At 44.6% G+C, this 22,735-nt stretch overlaps 2 protein-coding genes across 4 annotated transcripts in view; one reads left to right on the forward strand and one right to left on the reverse strand.

Annotated features, from left to right (window-relative positions):
- Positions 1–9,586, reverse strand: part of DAP3 (death associated protein 3) — a 30,068-nt gene extending 20,482 nt beyond the window's left edge. Inside the window, exons 1-3 of one of the 3 annotated variants that reach the window (XM_073323187.1) lie at positions 9,461–9,586; positions 6,835–6,896; positions 5,527–5,573 (exon numbers count right to left, since the gene is read on the reverse strand). In XM_073323187.1, coding sequence (XP_073179288.1) covers positions 5,527–5,568 — 42 coding nt within the window. In that variant the 5' untranslated portion in view covers positions 5,569–5,573; positions 6,835–6,896; positions 9,461–9,586. Of the gene's footprint in view, positions 1–5,526; positions 5,574–6,834; positions 6,897–9,432 lie in introns of all 3 variants that reach the window. The other 2 variants (XM_073323186.1, XM_073323188.1) reach the window with 2 other exon arrangements.
- Positions 9,587–9,751: 165 nt separating this feature from the next.
- ASH1L (ASH1 like histone lysine methyltransferase) overlaps positions 9,752–22,735 on the forward strand; it is a 155,310-nt gene continuing 142,326 nt past the window's right edge. The window contains exon 1 of the mRNA XM_073323624.1: positions 9,752–9,989. The gene's annotated coding sequence lies outside the window, so the exon portion shown is untranslated. The remainder of the gene's footprint in view (positions 9,990–22,735) is intronic.

Below are 22,735 nucleotides of genomic sequence, written 5' to 3' on the forward strand. Positions count from 1 at the left end.
AAAAGGACCTAGGGGTGACAGTGGACGAGAAGCTGGATATGAGTCAGCAGTGTGCCCTTGTTGCCAAGAAGGCCAATGGCATTTTGGGATGTATAAGTAGGGGCACAGCGAGCAGATCGAGGGACGTGATCGTCCCCCTCTGTTCGACATTGGTGAGGCCTCATCTGGAGTACTGTGTCCAGTTTTGGGCTCCATACTACAAGAAGGATATGGATAAATTGGAGAGAGTCCAGCGAAGGGCAACAAAAATGATTAGGGGTCTGGAACACATGACTTATGAGGAGAGGCTGAGAGAACTGGGATTGTTTAGCCTGCAGAAGAGAAGAATGAGGGGGGATTTGATAGCTGCTTTCAACTACCTGAGAGGTAGTTCCAGAGAGGATGGTTCTAGACTATTCTCAGTGGTGGAAGAGGACAGGACAAGGAGTAATGGTCTCAAGTTGCAGTGCGGGAGGTTTAGGTTGGATATTAGGAAAAACTTTTTCACTAGGAGGGTGGTGAAACACTGGAATGCATTGCCTAGGGAGGTGGTGGAATCTCCTTCCTTAGAAGTTTTTAAGGTCAGGCTTGACAAAGCCTTGGCTGGGATGATTTAATTGGGGATGGGTCCTGCTTTTGAGCAAGGGGTTGGACTAGATGACCTCCTGAGGTCCCTTCCAACCCTGATATTCTATGATTCTAGTAGGCCAAGGTGAAAGAAAATGTTGAAGGTGAATGTAGAAGCTGAGCTCAGAGATAACACAGTGAATAAATTGTCCCACACACTCAGGGCAGAGAGGCTGAGGAGAGGCCAAAACAAAGAGAAATGAAAACCTGCTTAAGTATTACAGACAGCAACAGTTGCTGTCTCCAACTCAAGACACAAAGAAAGCAGTTTCCTGCTTTGCATTCCTGTACAGTCCATTTGTTCCCCAGCACAGATGAGAGCAGCACTATGTAAAGCCAAAACACCAAGATTTAGACACAGAACAGCTGCTTTAATTCCACATTGTTTCATGCAGCTTTTCTGACATCAGCATTTGAGAGTCTTACGTGGGGTCACCTGAAAGGCATCACAGGGCTTAGAAGAAAGCAGAACACTCAGATTAACCCACATCCAAATTAAATATGACTGTGCTCCTGATTCAGCATTTCAGGTCTTTCTGCTTAGGGAAGGAACAAAACCAGTTTGTATTCTCCACTCTACATATTTAACTAACCTTAGTAATAGCGGGCATTATGCAGGTAAGCACCTCCATGTTTATACCATCAATCTTCAGGTTTATCATCATATGGCTGGTGGTCTCTATTTGCCCCAAGGGTGCCCTTTTCTCCTTAGCATCACACAATTTGGAGAGATGTCTCATTTGGCCATTATTTACTTATTTATTAATTTTAAAAGATTTTCTTTTCATCTAAAGATGTATGACTTATTTTAGTGCTTGTGAGAGCAAGGAACTAAGAGCACTCACTTGAGTTAAGCAGTGTCAACAACTGGGGCTGTGAAAGTACCTTTCCCTGCTCTGCTAGTACACCTCAGGCATGACCTGGTATAACCCCTGCAGTTCTAGTCCTTCCCATCCCCACAACCTCCCAGTCTCTGCCAACGGTACCTCAGTTTCAACTATCTACCGCTCATGCTGTTTCGGTCCTGACTCCCTCCCTCACAGCCCTGCCAATGCAGCTCAAGCCTGCCCTGCAACATCCCCTGCTTCTCAAATATGCATCTCTCCTGCTGAGACTTCAAAGAGCTTCACAATGTGTGGCTGATCAGTGATGTAGACAAGTCAGGACTTAGTAAACTGGGTTCAAATCTTGGCCTGGGTCACAGAAATGAAAAGTTATTGCACTAGCCTGCTATTGACTCCCTCCCCGAAAGCACCACAGATTCCCCCTCCCCCACATCCATCATTGCTTGAATGAAAGCCAAATTCTAAGCTCTCTATAGACAAGCCAGGATAACCAAGACCTTTTGCCAGACTTCCTGCTCCCCATCCCACTCCTCCCAATGCCTGCCCACATAAGTCTTCCAGTAAACAGGATAAGATATATAGCTCATCTCAGGAATTTGGTTCCATTTTTACACAGCTTTGAGACCAGGACTGCTAATTCCACTTTTCCTAAAGCGAAATCCCACGGCCTCAGTAAAGCTTGGATACTACATGAAGTGAAGACAATTCTCTTTGTCCCAAAGACACATGATCCAAAAGGCATGAGATAGCATGATGTATTTCTTAGGATCACCTACACAACATTCCTCGTTCGTCACACTGCTTTGGCAGTTTCCATTTAGGGACTCCTTTCTGCACCATCCCATAGATGCAATTTTTAATATACCTGGACACAAAGTCCATCTAAATATGTTAGAATGGATAGACAACCAAACTACAAGCCCCTTGAGTGATGGGTACCAATCTACCCCAAAACATAATGCAACAGCTCTAACTACTGTCCTAGAACTTTAAGGATACACATCTGCATTTTCTGAGTTCACTGCAGTTTATTGGTCAATTCGATTTTGCAAAACACTTAAGTGATTAAACTAAAACATGCCCAATATTCTACAATAATTCAACATCAACAAAATCAAGTCTTCAAACTGTCACTTTGTTCCACGTGAAAATAAACATTTTCAGTCTCATGTTCAGAAGGAGTTACCATTGGCGAAGAGAGAAAATCAACAGTAACTCACTAGGCATTGGACTACCAAGGGTTCCTTTTCCCCCAATCTACATGTAATGATGCTCCTGTATGGGAGCAACAAATGTCACTCAGTCCTTGGAACTGACAGATTCTTATGTCACAGACAGCAAACGAGCCAAGAAGAGGGACTGAAAGATTGCCAGTTATTGTTTGTATTTTCCACAGCATGCATCTGATGAGGTGAGCTGTAGCTCACAAAAGCTTATGCTCAAATAAATTTGTCTCTAAGGTGCCACAAGTACTCCTTTTCTTTTTGCGAATACAGACCAACACAGCTGCTACTCTGAAACCAGTTATTGTTAGGGGAATTTTAAAGCTTTATTTTTATTTTGTACCATAAAAGGTTTACTCCTAGACCACCGTTAATATACACACTACATGCCTTGACTTTTTAAAACAACAAGGCACAGCTTGGCCCCTTATAGTGGGGGCAAGAACGATGATAGCTCACAACTTCACCCTCAAGGCTGTAAAGCTATTCACATGGAATACTTGTGTATTCATATCTTCAGTTCATCATAGGATCTCATTTAATTAATTTTGAAAAGCAGGTATGTAAATTGAACAAGCTGTTCAAACACGATCTCAACATAATTTATCTCAGTCCTAGCAAGTGGCATTTATATTAAATTGCTGTCTGCCAGAAGACAGTAATCTAACTCAAACCTCTTAAATGGCAAGCCACCTACAACCATGATAAATCAAGAAGCCAAAAGCCATAAGGTGGAGCTGTTTCTATATGAATCCCTGCATCTCACTTGCCATGCACTTATTCAATAAATCACCATAAAAGCGATTCCCTACATTCTATGCAGGTCTCAGTGATAAATATTGCACTGCACAACAGGAATCTTGTCTCCGGAAACAGTTTGTATATTCTCCCTCTGCAGCACAGGAATGATACAGTTCTTGACAAAAGAGCATTTAGAAGTCATCTCAAAAGAGGTCACCCTGATATAAACAGAACAAACAACTAGAAGACCCTCTTCACGATTCACCCCAGATGGGCAAAGCTAATGCATTAGTATTGTGTTCACAAAACTGTAGATTTTACATTTTGAGGTAGTGCACTAGGTCTTTAAATCCTGCTCATTGTTTGTATCCCCAGACTAGTGTACTGACACACATGCTGAGTGTGCAAGTGTAATCTTTGAGCTAGTGATGCAATGGAGTATTTAGTGCAAAACAGACAGACTCTGGACTCTATCCATAAATAGGCAGGGCTGTGGCACTAAGCCCCCTCCTTACTTCCCAGAAAGGCAGAGATAGCAGTAAGGAGGACCCCTAGCAACTTGGATGAATCTTCTTGGGTAGGGTTGGTGGGCCCACTGCACTCTTCTCCTCCTGCTACACAGAGTCCTTTTCTGGGGTGGCATTGGCATTTCCTTAACCACCCAGCACTGGGTCTTGGAGTTAGCACCTAGTTGAGATGCACAGAGCAGTTCATACCTCATTTTTTCATGCTGTCTGTACTCTGGAAGGAATTGTTGTCTTGGTTTTATTTGGTTCACATATTCAGGCTTTTCTTTGCCATCACAAGGGCTAGAAACTTAGACCCGGTATTTTTTCCATATAGTTGTGTACAGTTTGGTGTAGTACCAAACTTCACCTTTTCGGCTAGGGACAGTACTTTTTACCAAAAGTTAAAGCACCTAAGCAATATAACCACCTAATATGGATGAGTTCTATTGGTATGAAGGTACCTTTATACCAGTGTAACTGCATCCACGCAAGGAGGGGTATTGCTTGCTTTAACTATACTGGTTTCAAGCAGTTCAATTGGTACAAAAACTTCATGTAGACAAACCCTTACTTTTTTTCAAAAAACAGCTTAGAGTCTGATGTAACTTGGCTCCAGGAGATGGGGACCTTGACATGGGCCTAAAGTGTCTATGCTTCAGTCCAGCCCTGACTTTTAAATTCCTAGTCTACACACAAGCAGGTAAAAATCCTACAATTAAACCATAAATTCACAAAACTTTACAGCTTGAAAACAGGCAAGATGAACTGCCGTTATAATCCATTTGCATTCAGAAGCTGGGAGCCTGCTTCCTGGCCACTTGGAACAATTTAGGGTTGCAGGTTTGCTGACAGATGAAGTTACATTCCTCAGTCACAGAACATTTGAGATTTAAAGGCCATAAGAGCTGCTGGAAGGTAGTCACATGACTAGACTGACATGCAAAAGGCTGTTATTCTGAGGGTTAAATCTTTCTGAAGACAAAGGCCCTCACAACTGTGCTGCTGTTTGCCATAAAAGGGCCACAGAACCAATTTAATTGGCCCCCAGGGACAAAACACAGAACAGAAAGTCCCCAGGGACAAAACCCTAGCAAACGTAAGGTCATTAAGATGACCCCATGATTCTACTTCTGACAGTGACCCAAGGATAGGGGCATGCCAGGCCAGAGCAGGACCACATTACTCTGCACTTCAGCTACTTTAGGCAAGAGCATGACCCATAAGTGGCCCCCTAGAGTTGTTCTGAGTCACACAGGGGGCAGATAGGCTTGCAGCCAAGCCCAGAGGTGTAAAGAGCATACAAAAGCCATCTTTGCCCCATCTTTACCCGCCTTCTTGGGCCATACCTCCTCGGGAGGCACAGTAAAGAATCAAGGCCATCATCAGTAGTGGATCTTCTTACCAAGGGTAGTGCTGCTCAATGTTCTTGAGAAAGGATGACTTTAGTGCAAATCCAGCAGATTTTCTGTTTTCAAAATGACTTATATTATGCACTATAATGTGAAAAATAGCATTCTGGACCCTTTATAGTGATAATCATTCCAGATCTCAAGACGGAGATCCAGCAAAGGATATGCTTCACAGAGCCAGTGCAGGACTCACCTTGGGCCCCTGGCAGATCACTCCTTTCACACTTCTCAGCATTATCCCTGCAGAGACAAGAGTGGAGTTTACTCACAGCAACTCACAATATCTGATCTCTCCTATCAAGTTGTCAAATGCGTGTCTTAGGAACTGTAATCAGCCATGGTGTCTACAGTGTTATTGTAGCCCTGCTGGTCCCAGGATATGAGAGAGAGAGAAAGTGGGTGAGGAAATATCTTTTATTGAACCAACTTCTGCTGGTGAGAGAAACAAGCTTTCGAGCTTACAGAGAGCTCTTCTTCCGTCTTCTCTCTAATCAGTCATGCTGTGAGCCTGTTCCATGAAGAGAGAATCCTAGTGAGCTCCCAAGAGAATAAATGAAGTCAGGTTAACCATGTATCCAGTTGGGCATAAATTATTTCTTATGTCAATGAGAATGAAGAAAAACTTTGCACTGTCTCCTTCTGGCTTTAGAACTATTTGCAAGCAATTGATTTTCCTTTACTCAGAATCCTATGTCCACGCTCTTCAAAAAGTTAGCTAAAAATGTCAAATATCACACAAAAACTTGATATGTAAGCATCTCCCAAATCCCAAGGTGAAGGACTTTGGGAAATATATGATTTTTGTTTAGTGTCAACTATACCCAACATAGAGGACAAACTGTTTCTGCCCAACGAGCTTACCATCTAAATAGATAAATAGGATTCTGACAAAGCATCAGGTGGTGTGTATGTGCTTCACAGCAGTAAAGGAGGTTATTAAAACAGCAGCACTGCCTTGGGGGACAGCATAACAGTTACATCTAATGAAGAAGGATATTTTGCAGAAACATTTGCAATAAGCACCATACTTGATAAGTAGCTTTAAAGACTGAAAGCCTAGGTCTTGCGCTCAGCTATCTTGAAGGATGGATATTCCCATTTCCTTATGATTTTAACAGGCAGACTCAAAAGATGATCCCCTTTCTGAATAAGGGAAGTCAGTTTAATATTACTAGATAGTATGAAGCAGAAATCGTGCAAGACAACACTAGGAGACATAGAAAGCTTCTCAATTCGCTCCTGCTCCTCCATCTGTCAGAGTTTGTTTCTCAACAGCTAGCTTTGGTTACCATGACAGAAGGAAAAGCAGCAAAATGCACAATAGACAGATTGAGGAAAGAACAGAGGGTCCCAAAAATCAATCAGGATATTTGTGCTCAAGGCTGTCTTCATAGCACTATCCTAAAGGGCATGTGAGAACACAACACAAAATGTAACAGATTTAAAAAACCCTGCACTTGTGAGAAGTTATTATATAATACATTCAAAGCAAGACACCAACCTCTCAGGAGTGGATGACTTTCAGGAACCAATAGCTGCTGATCTTCCTGTGGTTAACAGCTTCTGCACAGAGGAAACACAAAAGCTAATTTATGAAGGAAGACAAAGGTTACTAACTGGGTGGAATCGTATCTGGAATTCTCATTATGCTGAGGAGGAAGGAAAATAACTGAACACTTAAGGAAGGATGACATTAGCCTTGTAAAGAGGCGCTCTGATCTCACACTGAACAATCAGCAAGAAACAAATTTAAAAGAGCAAGTTTTTGTTTTGCCACATAAAACTTGCTGAAATTCTTAGCTCATTCTACTCTCCAGCACATAGAATGATAACAAGACATTGGTGAGGAACAGAAAGGAGTAATTCAACTTTTTCACAAGAGTTTAACCCCTTTGTCGAGGAGTCATGAACTTCTCTACTATAAACAGCTATTTCACGGACTTGTGCCTGGTCTTATTAAAATAAGGACTAAGTTCAAAAACAACCCAGGATGCTACTCGCATTCTGCCACTGAAGAAACCTGAATTCAGTCTTTTGAGACTACTTTCAGAGCAGCAGCATTAACTGTGCTACTTGGAAGCCTCCTCAAGTCATAGAGAATCCATCTCAAATCGGGCATAGTTTTGAACCACCATATATGTGAGTGAGTTTGTGGGGGGGCGTGTCACAGAAGATCATTACAAGGCCCTACACCAACTACTGCTGGTTCTGGAGAGCAAGAGGCAGCTCACTGAGACATAGAATTCAAGGCCAGAAGGGACCATTCTGACTATCTAGTTTGCCCTCCTGAATAAGATAAGCCAAAGAACCTCACCCAATAATTTCTGCATCAAACAACTTTTATTTGAGCTATTACATATCTTTTAGACAGATATCTAATCTTGATTTAAAGACTTCAAGTGATGGAGAATCCACCATGTTAGTAGGTAAATTGTTCCTACGGTAGTTACCCTCACTGTTAAAGTTTGCACCTTATTTTGAAATTGCTTGTGAATAGTAATTTTAAAAAGTAAACAGCAAGAAATTTTGGAGGCATCTCAGCCACACAATTAATTTATCAGTGAAAACTCTCTCTATGAAGTAGCCTGAAGGTTACATATACAAGCATCTTCACCTCAGAGAAATCCTAATCTGGTGTCTCCCTCCCTACATTAATCTGAAAAACAAGATTCTTTAGAAGCTTTAAAAACTGGATGTTTAGTACTGGTGTATTTACATTTACCATGGGGATTCAAGAACCCCAAAAGGAAATGATATGGCAGGAGAAGCACAGTGACTTTCCTTCACACACCCTCCATGGCAGATTCACATAGTGAATCTCCTCTCTCCCTACACTATATTCTCTACCCCACTCACATCTGCTCTCCCTCTGCTCCTCCCCAAATATCTCTTTACCATACTCTTCTAATGTGTCCCATCAATCTCTCCCTCTCACACTACCCAACATGCACACACAAAGGTTTCAGATATCTCACAGGCAAAGAATAAAAAATAGCAGTCTCAGACTGTTGTAAAAAATGGTGGCTGCAATCTACCCAGAGGGCAAGGAAAGTGAAAACGCCGACAGTTCTGCCAAGGTACCGTTCCCAGATCCTACTATAGCTTCATCTTTCTCCAGTGACTAGCTCCAGTGTTTAGTCTATTCAGAGCTTTCACAGGTTGCAGCACAGAGTGATCAGACTATCAGTGTCACTGCTGCCCATAGAGGTCCCAAAAGCAGCAGCAAGAACTGAAGATACTGGTTAATTTTCAATCAGTGGCCACTTGGGAATCATTGAGCATATCCACTGCTGTGTCTGTTATGAATAGGAACATTGAGTCAGCCAAATTGCAAAGGTTCTTCAAAACACCAAAATCTGAGGCTTTCAGATTTGTTGGGGGTGAAGGCCCTTTCAGAAGAGTGGCAAAGGGATACTGGGACCCGAAGGTTCATAGCATTTGGAGGGAAAAGGTGGAAATTACTGAGAGGGCAACAAGGAAGACACATTAGGAGCCAAATATAACTGACAAGTGGCAGGTGTGCCAGAGTTCACACTGTGAGTCAAAGCAACAGCATGGGTGGACCAAGCTGGGATCCAGTGAGACTCCAAAGGGCAACACTACTGGGTGGGGGAGATAGAGAAGAGGTCATAGCAAAGGGAAGATCCTGTAGAGAGTGAACAAATATAAATGGGGGGGTAAAAGCAAAAGACACCATGAGTGAGGGCCGGGGTAGAGGGCGTTAAACTTGGCGCCCTGCCCCCCAAAGCCACTAGCCCTCAGGTTGGGGTCCCAGCTCCATTGTACCGATGGGTGTTTCTGGCTCGCTCTCCCCGGAACTTTCGGGAGCCCGTAGCTGAGGCCTCTGAAAACTCTTGAGACCCAGCACTGCCCCGCCACGCCGGAGCGGTGCTGCGGGCTGGGCGGCTGCCTCCCTGGGCCCCTGACAACCGAGCCGTCTTAGGACCCCATTCGCGTCGCCACGGGTTCCGCAGGGGCAAGTACACGCTTCATCACCGTCCCGCGAGCGTCCCCAGCCGGGGTGGTGGCGGCCCCTCCCCAAACGCGGGGGAACCGCGGGATACAGCTGCCCGCGTGCCGGAGGGCCTCTCTCGCTCACCCAAGCACAGGACCCCGCGAGGCCTCACCGGCAGATGGGGACCCCGCACAAGCCACTAGACCGCTCACAACTCTCCCAGCGCGCCCCTGGGCGCCGCCATCTTACACGGGAAGAAACGGAAGTCATGAAGCGATCTGCTTACTACGGATGCTCCGAAAGGACAAACCAGCAAGGGGAACAAAAACGCGCGGAAATGGGGAGCCGAGTTCTCTGAGCCCCGCCCCCAGCAGATTAAACCCGCCCTCAGCCTCCCCCGGCCCTGGAAGGGAATGGGATCTGCAGAGGAGGCGGGGCCGAGCAAAGCAGGGGGTGTGTCTGCTGGGGGCGTGGACAGGCGCGAGGAGGGCGGGGTACGAGGCGCTCGCTCGCGCTGAGGTTGGAGCTGCCGCTGGCGCCTGCCGCCGCCATTTTGGTTTCGCTGCTTCGGCTCTCTGAGAAGGGGCTGAAGCGGCGGCGGGCTGGTCCGGGTCCCGCCCTGGCCCCGTCCGTGAGGGCGGCCGGGAGGATGCGGCGCGGAGGAACCCGGCCCCGGCCTTGGCCGTATTGTCGCTGACACGGTGAGGAGGGGGTCGTGTCGGACTGGGCCGGGCGGGGACCGGAGCCTCCACAGGCCCGGAGACCGGGGTGGGGGGAGGGGAGCCTGGGCAGGGGGTCCGCGTTAGGGGCCCCGCCCCGTCCCGTCCCCGATAAACAGGATGCTCAACAACCCACGCATGCGGCGCCCGGGCCCTCACCAGCCCCCTCTCCTGGGCCGTGGATACGTACGGGGAATCCCTGACAGCCAGGCCTGTGCCTGGGGGCGGGCGAGAGGCGGGGGGATCCCTGACAGCCAGGGCCCGTGTCGGCGGGGGGCGGGGGGGCCGTGCCTGGCGGGGGGTGGGGGGGGAATATCCGTGACAGCCAGGGCCCGTGTCGGCGGGGGCTGGGGGGCCGTGCCTGGCGGGGGGGGGGGGATATCCCTGACAGCCAGGGCCCGTGCCGGCGGGGGGTGGGGGGGGAATATCCGTGACAGCCAGGGCCCGTGCCGGCGGGGGGCGGGGGGGCCGTGCCTGGCGGGGGGTGGGGGGGGAATATCCGTGACAGACAGGGCCCGTGTCGGCGGGGGCTGGGGGGCCGTGCCTGGCGGGGGGGGGGGGGAGGGGATATCCCTGACAGCCAGGGCCCGTGCCGGCGGTGGGGGGGAATATCCCTGACAGCCAGGGCCCGTGCCTGGCCGGGGGGGGGGAAATATCTTTGACAGCCAGGACCTGTGCCTGGTGGGGGTATATCCCTGACAGCCGGGGCTCCTGCTTGGGGGGCCGGCTAGAGGTGGGGGAGATCCCTGACAGCCAGGGGCCGTGCCTGGTGTGGGAGTGGGAGATGGATATCCCTGACGGCGAGGGGCTGTGCCTGGGGTGGGGGAATGAGAGCCCGTGCGGGGGGGGGGGGGGGGAAGATCCCTGATAGGCAGGTCCCATGCTTGGGGAAGGCAGAGGAATATCCCTGACAGCCAGCCAGCCCCCCCCGTGCCTGGGGCTGAGAGAGATTCCTGACAGCTGGGGTCTGTGCTTTTAGGGGATGAGGGAAATCCCTGACAGCCATGCCTGAGTCTTAGGGCGGGTGAGGAGATTCCCTGACCTCCAGTCCTGTACCTTGAGGGGGGGATCCCTGACAGCCAGCCCCACCCCTGGTGCATGGAGGGAACAGGGAGATCCCTGAGAGCCAGGCCCTGTGCCTTGGGAGAGGGAATCCATCACAGCCTGGCTTGTGTGTTAGGAAGCAGGGAGTTCTTTAGTAATCAGGCTTGTGTGAGAGTATTTAGGTCAGTTAGCTGTTCATGTGGCCATTCAGTTTAATTAGGAGCCCTTTGGTAGTAGGGGTGGAAAGCAAGTGCCTTTCATGGAAGTGCCCACAGTCTCACATTTTTTTTATTGGGGATGGATCAGTAGTCAGATTCAGAGTCATCCAGTTCTTCTCATCTGCTCTGGATCCTCATTGCATTAGTCTGACTCTTCCTGGGGGTATGGCCTTGGATTGGGAAATGCTGTGTTTGGAGATACAAGTATCTGGGGGAGTGAAATCCCTGATGGGTCTGTATTTGCAAGGGAGATCCCTTACAGGCCTGTGTTTAGGGTGGGGGTGAGGAATCTTGGATAGGTCTACATTTGGAGGGGTCGGGGAAGGGGATCATTGACTTTCAGTATGTCTACACTGTAGCTTGGAACAAGCCTCCCAGCCTACAAAGACACACTTTCGCTAGCAGAGCTTGAGCTGGCGCACTAAAAATAGCGGTGTGGATGTTGTGGCTTGGGCTCTCAACCCAATAGGCTTGAGAGCCTAAACTCCAGCTCGAGCTGCAACGTCCACACTGCTATTCACATGTTAGCTCAAGTCCTGCTAGCAGAAGTTTGTCTGCCTGGGCTGGGAGGCTTGCTCCCAGCTGCAGTGTAGACATACCCATTGAGGCTTGTAAGGATTCTTGATAAGGCCTAAATTTGAAGTCCTGTTTGGGAGGAAAGGGATCATTGATGTTCCAGACTTTGGCTGTGGGAACTTCGGACAGTCTGTCCCATGAGTGAAGAGAGGGTGGGTCCATGACAGCTCTATATATCTGTGTGTTTCTAGTGGAGAGAAATCCCTGGGCCAGCCTGTGTCAGAAGGGATAAGAGAGATGGCTACCTGACATTCTAGCCTGTGTTTAGGTTGGCAAGATTAATCCTGGGCAATCTGTTCTATTTGGGTTAACAAGGGGAATCGCTAAAAGCCAAGCCTGTGTTTGGGAAAGGGTAGGTTCCCAGCAAGGTTGCGGGAAAGTGGCAGGAAATCCTCTGACATTTCAGCCGGTGTTTAGCTGGGAATGGGGATGTCCCCTCCTTAAACCTGTGGCTGGTGGCCAGGGAAACCCTAATAGTTTATCCTATGTTTTAGACGAAGATGCGAGGGGCTTTCTGACCAACTGATTTGGATGCCAAGGATCCCGGACGGTTGTGCCTGTATTTGGCAGGAATTCTCTTCCATGTTCAATTAGTTTGGAGATGGGGATTTCTTTTGGGAAGCCCTGTGTTTCAAATGTAAGATCACTAGCAGAGATGCCTGTGCTTTGGGCAAGGGAGATGAAAATCCTGACAGGTCAGAACGATATGTGGAATACTTGACTTTAGCTTGTATCTGAGGTGCAGAGAGCGGGATCCTGGCAGTAGGACATGTGTTTGAAAGGGACTGGGTGGCAGACTGATAGGCGAAGCTCATGCCTTAGAAACTCAACTTGCGCTGGAGGTAGACTTAGTCTATGAACTCTCCTGCATTAGATAAAATGACCACAGAACTCCATGCACAACCCGTCTTAGGCTTGGCTTTCCCTCAATAAACTTTTTGTGCACGGAGAGACAGGCTCACAACACACCTACTCTCTCACACATACATTTAAAAAAATAAACTGATCAGACTATTTCTCCTATTGTCAGAAAGCGTGTGGGAGAGAGATTTTCTCTTTTTAAATATTTGAGGTGTTCCAGTACGATGGTTATAGGGCAGTGTAAGTAACTAGGAGATCCATGAGGATCAAACCTGTGTTTGGAGAAGGGGTGACTGTTGATGGTCTGGCCTGTATTTGAACATGGGTGGATAGGGCAATCAGGAGTCAGGAAATATTGTGATTCAGAGGTTGGTTCCCTAACAGTTCATAGATTCCAAGCCCAGAAGGAACCATTGTGATGATCTAGTCAGACCTGCTGTATAGTACAGGCCATAGAACTTTCCCAAAATAGTGCCTAAGCATATCTTTTAGAAAAACAGTCTTGTTTTAAAAAGTGATTGAAACTCTACCATGATGCTTGATAAGTTGTTCCAATGGTTAGTTACTCTTACTGTTAAAAATGTATGCCCTATTTTCAGCCTAAGTTTGTCTAGCTTCTACTTCCAGCCCTTGGATCATGTTATACCTTTCTCTGCTAGATTGAAGAGCCCATTATCAAATATTTGTTCCCCATGTAGGTACTTATAGACTGTAATCAAGTCACCTGTTAATCTTCTTTCTTAAACTAAATAGATTGAGCTTCTTGAGTCTATCACTGTAAATCACGTTTTCTAATCCTTTTATAATTCTTGTGGCTCTTCTCTGAACCATCTCCAATTTATCAACATCCTTCTTGAATTGTGGACACCAGAACTGGACACAGTATTCCAGCAGTGGTTGCACCAGTGCCAAATACAGAGGTAAAATAATTGCAGCTGAGTTGAGGACAAGACATGGAAAATCGCAGAAAACTAATAATGGACCTTTATTAATAGCGGCAATTTGGAAAAGCCAGAGTAGACCTATTTGTTTAAGAAAAAAATTGCTGGAATGATATATAAAGGCTCCAGTATTATGTTATGCCTACAGATTTTTTTGATAACCAGACATTTTGCTGCAACTATATTACATTCGTTTAACAAATAAAAAGTGACCAGTACAATATGAAATTCAGAAGACTAAAAGTTTTAACACAATTGCTATAGAAAGTCCAAGTCTAGTCATTTTAGCCTTTTACATTTTACAGGTATTTAATGTTAGTGCAGTACTAATTGCATACTCAAAATGTATGCAAAATTATGGAGTGTGCAAAGTAAGGTAATTAAAATCAAAAGTGCAGTAGAAGCCTAATATTGTAGGATCCACAATATCACAAATGAAATAGGGCCTTAATTATAATTTATGCTCATAAATGAACAATTCCTTTCCTCTTGTTTGTTGCCCAGGCTCCTAGCTTTGGTTTATAGGCTATTAAAGAATTTCTTCTCCATGTCCTTAGGTTGCTTGATTAATTATGTTCTCATCATCTCGATTGTTGTGCTAAGTACTCATATCTTCCCTCGTTTTGCCCTCCCTCTTTGTTATTAGTTTAACTACTTTACTCTAGACAGCCTGTCCCCAAGAAGATTGGTCCCCCTTCTACTCAGTTGGAGGCCATCCAAACTATACATCTGTCTCTCACCAAAGAAGATGCACCAATATTTCACAAACCCAAAGACCTCCACCCTACATCACTCACTTAGCCAGTGCTTCGCTTTCAGAATTTTCTGCATTCTGTATTCCTTTGCTCATGGGACAGGAAGGATCACAGAGAAGTTCATTTGGACATTCTTTTTCAGTATGCTTCCGAGTTCCCTAAAGTCATCTGTGATCTGCAAGATAACCCATGAGGCAGCTAAACCTGTATTTGAACAAGAAGGAATGGATCTTAGTCTGTTGGGCCTGTTTGGCGAGGGGATTTTACTCATGTTTATGAAGGGGTGGGAGCATGTTAACAGTGTATTGTTTTATTTTGAAGGGATGGAGTTCTTACTTTCTTGGTCAGTGGCAGATTTTATGGGACTTTTTATGGGGGACTGCTCAACAGTATGGTCAGCAATTTGTTTGTGGAGTTGAGATAGGCCCTTTGACAGCAGAGCCTGTGTTTAACAGGGTTGAGGGGCTCTGTGGTTTCTCCTAAATTATGTGGGAATTCTTGGGATGGATGGACCACAGAATGGACCACAGCTGCATATTTTAATGGGAAAATGCACTATCTGCTATGGTCAGTGGAAATGTCCCTTTCGTTATCCTTCAAATAAATCCCCTTTGTTCATGATGGGGATGGATCATGATGATTACCTGTTCTGTTCATTCCCTCTGAAGCACCTGGCATTGGCCACTGTTGGAAGACAGGATACTGGGTTAGATGGACCATTGGTCTGACTCAGTATGGCTGTTCTTATGTGATGGTTATGGATCTGTATAGTCATCTAGTCTTTACTCTTATCCATAATCTTTTATTTACTAACTGGACACTTTAGCTGGCCATGTCAGATTCCACAGAGAATTCACCCTGCCTTTTCAGTAGCCATGGAAGGGGAAAGGGGCTGTTGCTTGTATTATTTCTGAGACAGGCTGTTATTATACATGAACCTGGGCTCATGGTATGTGGATGAGGTGAATTAAGTTCTTTGGAGCAGGATTGTCTCTTACTCTGTGTTTATACAGTACCTAGGAGTAAAGAAATGCCAGTGTTAGGGTTGCTCATGCAATCTTAATTCCTCCCCCCCCTCCCCTTTGTAAAGCATATATTACAACACAGGCCAGAATCTTCAGCTCTCCTAAATCATAGTTAGACACCTAAATAGAGCTGGCCTGATTTTTTTTAGAAGTGCTTTCTACACTAGTTGCATCTGCGTAGCCTCTTCCACTGTGTGTTACTCTGTATGTCTGTCAGATAGACAAGCAGTAAGTCATTTATATGCAGGATGTGTAGTGAATAAGGGAAGGATTCCTGTGGAAACATTCAAAATATCATTGCAAGTATGTTGTTTCAGTAGAGGTTAGATTTATTTCTAATCAGATCAGTTTTGTTGTTAAAAGGATTTTGAATTTTGTTATAAGGTAACTAAACCATAAAAAATAACAGTTAAACCAAATGGTGCTTGTGTTGAACTTCTTAGTAATACTACAAGAAATATTCTAATCTCTCTTCAAGAAGTGAAGAGAGCAGAAACCAGGATCTGTTCTAGTAGATATTAGTGTAGAATGAGTAGTTCCTTTTTTTTAAACTTTTTTTAAACTTTTTTAAAAACACATTAGCTTTTCTAAGATGTAAATGTAAGAAAACATCTCTTGTGTTGGTGGTTTTTTCCCCAGTTTTAAAGACAAATATATTCCAAAATATTTCAGTTCCACTTGATTTCCTCCTGGGAGCCAACAATTGTCTAAAAATCAGTTAATATAACATTAATACTGAACAGCAAAATCCATTTAGTTATGCTTTATAAAAAGGAAGACATTCTCAGTTCAGCAACTAACAAACAATGAAACTATTCATGTCTACAACTCTTATGAGTGTATAGAAAGTAATTTAAACAATTGACATGCCACAGGGCCGTTGATACAAATCATGATGCTGTTCCGATTATGGAAAATTAAATGTAATATATTGCTCCAGAACTTCAATGCTGTTAAGTAGAAATTAATATCAGGTGGAATGTAGACAGCATGTTTTGCCCCACAGTTGGAGAGAGGCAGAATTACACCATGAGCCTGATTCTCTTATCCTAACCAGGTAATGCTTCTGATCTTAAAGCTGGTTAAAGTTTGGTAAATTGATCCTCTAGCCTAACACCTTTAGAAAACAAAACCTGAATCTTTGTTCCTAATTTCCATATTGCAACCTTAGTTCTTGTTCAGCATAACGAAAGGCATTCTCTTTGCAGTATAGAGAGAATTCAAAGTGAAATATTGTTTTATTGTTTCTGGTACATTACCCTTCATAATGCGGGGCATAAATAATAAAGCTGGAGTTAAGGTAGTAAATATGTATATCAATAATTAAAGGGTGGTGAGAGAACTTAACTATGCTGTATTTTTTTAAAAAAAAAAGTGAACACTTTTTAATTAAAAATCGGAAACACAAAGGTAAGGTAGCCCAAAGAACCTTAAATCAGCTCTCATATTCTTCTGCCCGCTCTCTAGAGCCCAATAGCATGAGATGGTCTTATGTTTGCACTCTGTACATCTTCATCATCTAGTACAGGGGTCAGCAACCTGTGGCATGTGTGCCAAAGACTGCACGCGAGCCGATTTTTAATGGCACGCTGCTGCCTGCCTGCTGGGTCCCAGCTGCCGGCCGCGTCAGCACTCCCTGCCGAACCCAGGCCGGGACCCCGGCAGGCAGCAGCGTACCCTTAAAAATCCTGCCCACCCCGGCCTGCTGTTCTCCGCCAGCCCCCCCACCCCTGGCACAGGGGCAGGGTGTAGAAGCTTGGTCCTGCCTGCTGCTGCTGCAGGGCAGGCAAGCTTCCACCCCAGCCCCCCTGCCTGCCCCTCCTCCTCTCCCTCCCTGCCACTGATCAGCTGATGGCCCTTGCAAGGGCGGGGGAGAAGCAGGGCCTCAGTGTACTCGCTGCTCCGGGGAGGAGGCAGAGAAGAGGTGGGGACGGGGCCTTGGGGAAGGGGGGTGGAATCAGGGCATATCCCCTCCAGTCCCCTGCCGTGAGCGGCTCTGGGCGGGGGGCTGGGAGCACCCCCACGACCCCAGCCTACACCCCCAGCCCTCTGCCCTGACCCCTGCACCCCCCTCACACACACCCCAGCCTCTGCCCTGATCTCTGCACCCCTCACACACCCCAGCCTCCTGCCCTGACCCCTACACCCCCCCACACACCCCCAGACCTCTGCCCTGACCCTTGCACCCCCCACAACCCCAGCCTTGATTCCAGAACCCCCCACACATACCCAGCCCCCCCATGCCCTAACTCCTGCACCCTCCTCACACACCCCCAGCCCTGACTCCTGCACCCCCACACATACCCAGCCCCTCACACCTCGTGCCCTGACTTTTGCACCCCCTACATTCTCACCCCCACCGTGAGCACCAAATGGGAGCTCCTGCACACACCCCCCCCATTCCTGCCTGCACCCCTTGCACCAAATGGGAGCTGCCCAGGTAGGCACTCCACACCCAAACCTCCTGAGCCCCCTCCCTCATTCTAGCTCCTGGCCAGACCCTATACTCCAACCCCCAGCCTGCTCCTTCACCCCCAGCCCTGTGCTCAGCGCACTCCCACCCTCAGCTCAGTGCAGACAGAGAGGAAGAGAATGGGCTAGAACCAGGGAAAAGGTAGGTACCCACTCTGTGTGGGCAGGGCCGGGATCCCAGACCAGCAGCGTGCTGAGCATGGCTGGCAGCCGGGACCCTGGCTGGCAGAAGCCGGTGGACGGAACCCCAGATCGGCAGCGGGCTGAGTGGCTCAGCCCACTGCCAGTCTGGGGTCCCAGCTGTCAGCCCCACTCAGCCCGCTGCCGGTCTGGGGTTCTGGCTGCCAGCCCCTTGCCAGCCAGGGTCTCGGCCACAGGCCCCGCTCAGCCTGCTGCCGGCCTAGGTGAATGGAACCCCAGGCTGGCAGTGGACTGAGCGGGCCAGCAGCGTAAGATCAGCATTTTAATTTAATTTTAAATGAAGCTTCTTAAACATTTTGAAAACCGTGTTTACTTTACATACGACAATAGTTTAGTTATATAATATATAGACTTAGAGAGAGAGAGAGACCTTCTAAACCATGTTAAAATGTATTACTGGCACACACAACCTGAAGACTTGGCACACCACTTCTGAAAGGTTGCCGACCCCTGGTCTAGTATATAAGCCATGAACTCTCATTAAGCATTCTAATATGTGCATCACCCACCACATGTGACACCTATGAAATCATGTCATATTCTGTAATGCATCCTTAATTGATAAGACAGTGAAATTAACATTTCAACCCTTGTATTTCATATATACACCATAGACCTATCCAACCCTCATTCTGTCTTTTTAGTATAATATTTAACTCCTATAGCATTTCTTATCTGTAGACTATATACATATACCTATTTTACAGATGGGGAAACTGAATTAGAGAGGTAAAATTTCTTGCTGAAGGTTGCGTATCAGGTCATTGGCACAGCCAAAAAGAATACAGTTCAGGATCTCCTGACTTCCAGTTCAGTGATCTAGCCACTGTTTCACACTGCCTCATACAAACTAGTTAATGCGCTTAAATACGTAAAGTGTTCTATACCCTGTTGAAAGAGAAGTTCTGAATAGAGAGGGCCATGAAGGAGAATCTCAATGGATAAAAGTCCCATATAATAAGAATAGAAATATAATAGTGGGGGTATAAGAGCTGGCTTCTGGATCAGAATAGTGATGGTGACATAAGAATGTTGACAGGGATTGGAGGAGGTAACAAAATCTACAATAATGTCTGGTGACTTGAACCATCCAGGAATAAATTAATTGAACAATGTAGTTGAAAGCTTCATAGTACTACAAGCTATTCCTTTCTGAAGTAAGAGGTTATCGATGCTTCTTTTTTATAAAGTAAAAATTCCATAAACTCAAATGTAAAATCACAGAAACTACACATACCCTAGAACAAAAATAGAAAGGAACAGGTGAGAAAGAGCATGATTAAATGACAAAGTATAAGAGTCTTAAACAATTATCTTATCATGATTGTGGGCCATAAGTCAGCATTCATCGCTCTGGTTTAACATAGTCATGTTTGGCATACCGGATTAATGTATTTACTGTTGCTATTTACTTATCGTATTATGGATGTACACAAAGGCCTTGATCAGGACGTCGTTGTATTAGGTGGTGTGCAAACCCATAGGAAAGGCATGTTCTCCGCTCTGAAAAAGTTTACTGTCTGATTTGAAAAAAGACTTCATAGTGAGTAGAGCAAGCATTGGGAGAGAGAGCACAGATAATGTAGGTAACATCACATGGTTTCATCAGATAGTTACCTGCACAACTTTTAATTAAAAATATTTGAACTTTTTAAATAAATAAAAGCTATCATTCATTGATTTCTTGTAGGGGTCACAGGAGAGGTGGGTATTAAAAAGGGACTTGAAAGAGGAGAGGGTAATGGTCTTGTGGATTCAGTGATGAACAGGGTGGATCGATTTAAAGAACTGATTTTAAATATGATTTAAGTCGGCAAACAGGAAACCCTGATTTAATTGATTGTGTTTTGCATTTGCACATTTTAGTTATTTTCCTAATGAAATGCTGGGTCTCATAGGTTGGTAACCATTAAAACATGTTCATGTAAAACTAAATATAACCATTAATTTACACTAATTTCTGTGCTTTGTTAACCAGGAGGAAACACTGTATCTGTACACATTTATTTAAGTGATTATATAGCTTAACATATATTTATTGAGTTCTAAATTTTTACATTTTTATGATAAAAATGGTGAATTATGTATTTCTTATTTGCTAGATGTTTAATAATTTTTACTTATGACTTATGTCAGACTACTTTGGATGAAAACTAGAATGCAATTAAAAATTGCACAAAAACAGCATTTTACATTTATAAGTTAAATAAAACTACCTCAAATATGCTGGAGACAGAAGAAGAAAAATGTATCAGAATGTATTTATCATTTAAACCTAACAGATTTATTAAACAAAGGAAGTGTTATTTGTAGTTGGAGAATTACACTGATTGTTTATGGTTACCTGTGTCTTTGAATGTTTTTAGAATTAGTAGATTTTATTCTGACACCTAGTGTTTATTCATAGAAAGAGGAAAACAAGCTTTCCTGCTTTTCCAGCTTCTACCTGGTTTCTTAACTTTGAATGAACTGGCCGTAACTGAACTAGCTGAATAAACTGAAATGAAGAAAATATTCTGTTTGCGCATACAGAAAAGGCTACTGCCAACAAAAGCTTAGCCAGTGATTTCCAACTAGATATCAAAAGCTTAGCCAGATATTTCCAACTAGTTCAGCGGTTTGATTTTCTTTAAAACTTTTGCACCAAATGTGCACTGCTTAATATTTTTTTATTTAATTTGAATTATTTTATTAGATTGTAATAAGTTTAGGTCTTAACATAGGTTGACATCATTTCAAATTAATTTTAAATAGATGTATTTTTTAAAAAAAGTGTACTTAAAATTTAAATTGGAATTTTTTATTTTATAAAAATCTGATTTTTAAAAAAACCATTGATATTTATCCACCCTGTTCAGGGAGTGTTCTACGTGTAAGGAGAAGTGCAGAAGAAAGCATGGAGATGTTAGTTGGAGAAGCAGACTAAAGGGCATATAAGCTGGCATCGTGAGGCAGAGAAGGTACAAGAGCAGACCAGGAAGCATTGGCAAAGTTTTATGTAGGGGCTTGAAGGCAGTTACATGAATCTTGAATTTGATGAGGTGAAGAAGGGAGGCCATCATGGGACTGAATCACTGGGATTCAAATAAATGAAAACTTCGGTCAGATCAGGTTAGGCAAATGATCATCTTGAATGGTGCATTTTGTATGAATTGCAGAGGGATTATGTGGGTGTCAGGGAGGTCAAAAAGGAGTAGATTGCAGTAATCAAGGCAAAACGATGAGTTGTTAGATGAGTTTTTGCTATCTGAATAGAAAGGAATTAACTGAACGCATCCGATGAAGTGAGCTGTAGCTCACGAAAGCTTATGCTCAAATAAATTGGTTAGTCTCTAAGGTGCCACAAGTACTCCTTTTCTTTTTGTGAATACAGACTAACACGGCTGCTACTCTGAAACCTGAGTAAATAATAGAACCTGGCACGTGTTCATGAGTGTCATCAATTTTGTGAACTTGTTTAGAATATGGTTACTAATTTTGTTGTTGCTAAATCAGGTTTCAGTCCATTTTTCCTTCAGCCTCTAAATCTGAATGTGAACTTTACCCTGGTCTTGCCAATTGCAAGCTTAGTGTGATTGAGCTTGATTCTTCCTACCCTTAAAAAAAAAAAAAAAAAAAAGAAGAAGAAGAAAAAGTCTTGCTATTTTGAGTAAATGTGGAGCCAGATGTAGCAGCAAGTGACAAAGTGCTCATTCACATCCAGCTACAGTACAGTAAGATTTCAATCACTTAAAAAAATTGTTGATTCTTTTACAAGCTGGTGGATTCAACAAATTTCATTTTAAAGTAAACAGCTGTAGAGAGTTGGTGGTATTTTGCACAGTGTTCGCTAGGAGAACAGAGAAGGAGAAAAAAGCACTCGGGTGGGCATAGATCCAAGAGATATGTGTTACATGGAGTTTCCATAGCATTCTGTACACTAACTCTAGATAGTGAAAATTAATGTGTTTATCTTAAATCTATTTATCCCCTCTCCAAGTTTTTATTTGCATATCAGTATGTAGAAAACATCACTTTTAGAGGTACAGTTTGGTTTTATGTCTTGAATATAGGGACTGCAGCCAGGAACTCCTGAGTTCTAATTCCATCTCTACTGTTGACTTGCTATGTGGCCCTGGGAGAATCACAAGCACTGTCTACTTTCCCCATCTGTAAAATGGGGATAATACTTATCAATTTACTTCCTGTGAGTGGCTTGAGGATTAGTTAGAGATGCTTTCAACTTGACTAATTTGAAAAAAATCTAGTTTCTAATAGACAGCCCTTTAAATAGCAGTTTAGAATTCAGAAAAAAAAATACAAGGTTTTTCTGCCCCCCTGCTGATTTTATAAGGCTCTTTTGTGAAAGCCTGAGATCAGCATCATCAAAGATGCCTTGTTTGGAAGAAATCTTGGGATTGAAAAGCTTTGGCTGGTAGGTGCTTGGATGGAGCAAAAAATACTTCCTGCCTCTATTTTAATAGCATCTCTTATGGATTAACAGTGAGAACAATTGTATAGGTAATAAGAAGCTGAAGGTGGAAACCGTCCTTAAACAAGGATGAGGGACCGAAAGTCCCATGAAAGCATTAGAAAGTTTAAATTCAGTAATTCAGGACCCTGCAAGGGGGAAGGGTCCCAAAGCCTGAGCCTGAA

This window comes from Lepidochelys kempii, chromosome 24 (genome assembly GCF_965140265.1).
Source record: "Lepidochelys kempii isolate rLepKem1 chromosome 24, rLepKem1.hap2, whole genome shotgun sequence".
In the NCBI taxonomy this organism is placed as follows: Eukaryota; Metazoa; Chordata; order Testudines; family Cheloniidae; genus Lepidochelys; species Lepidochelys kempii.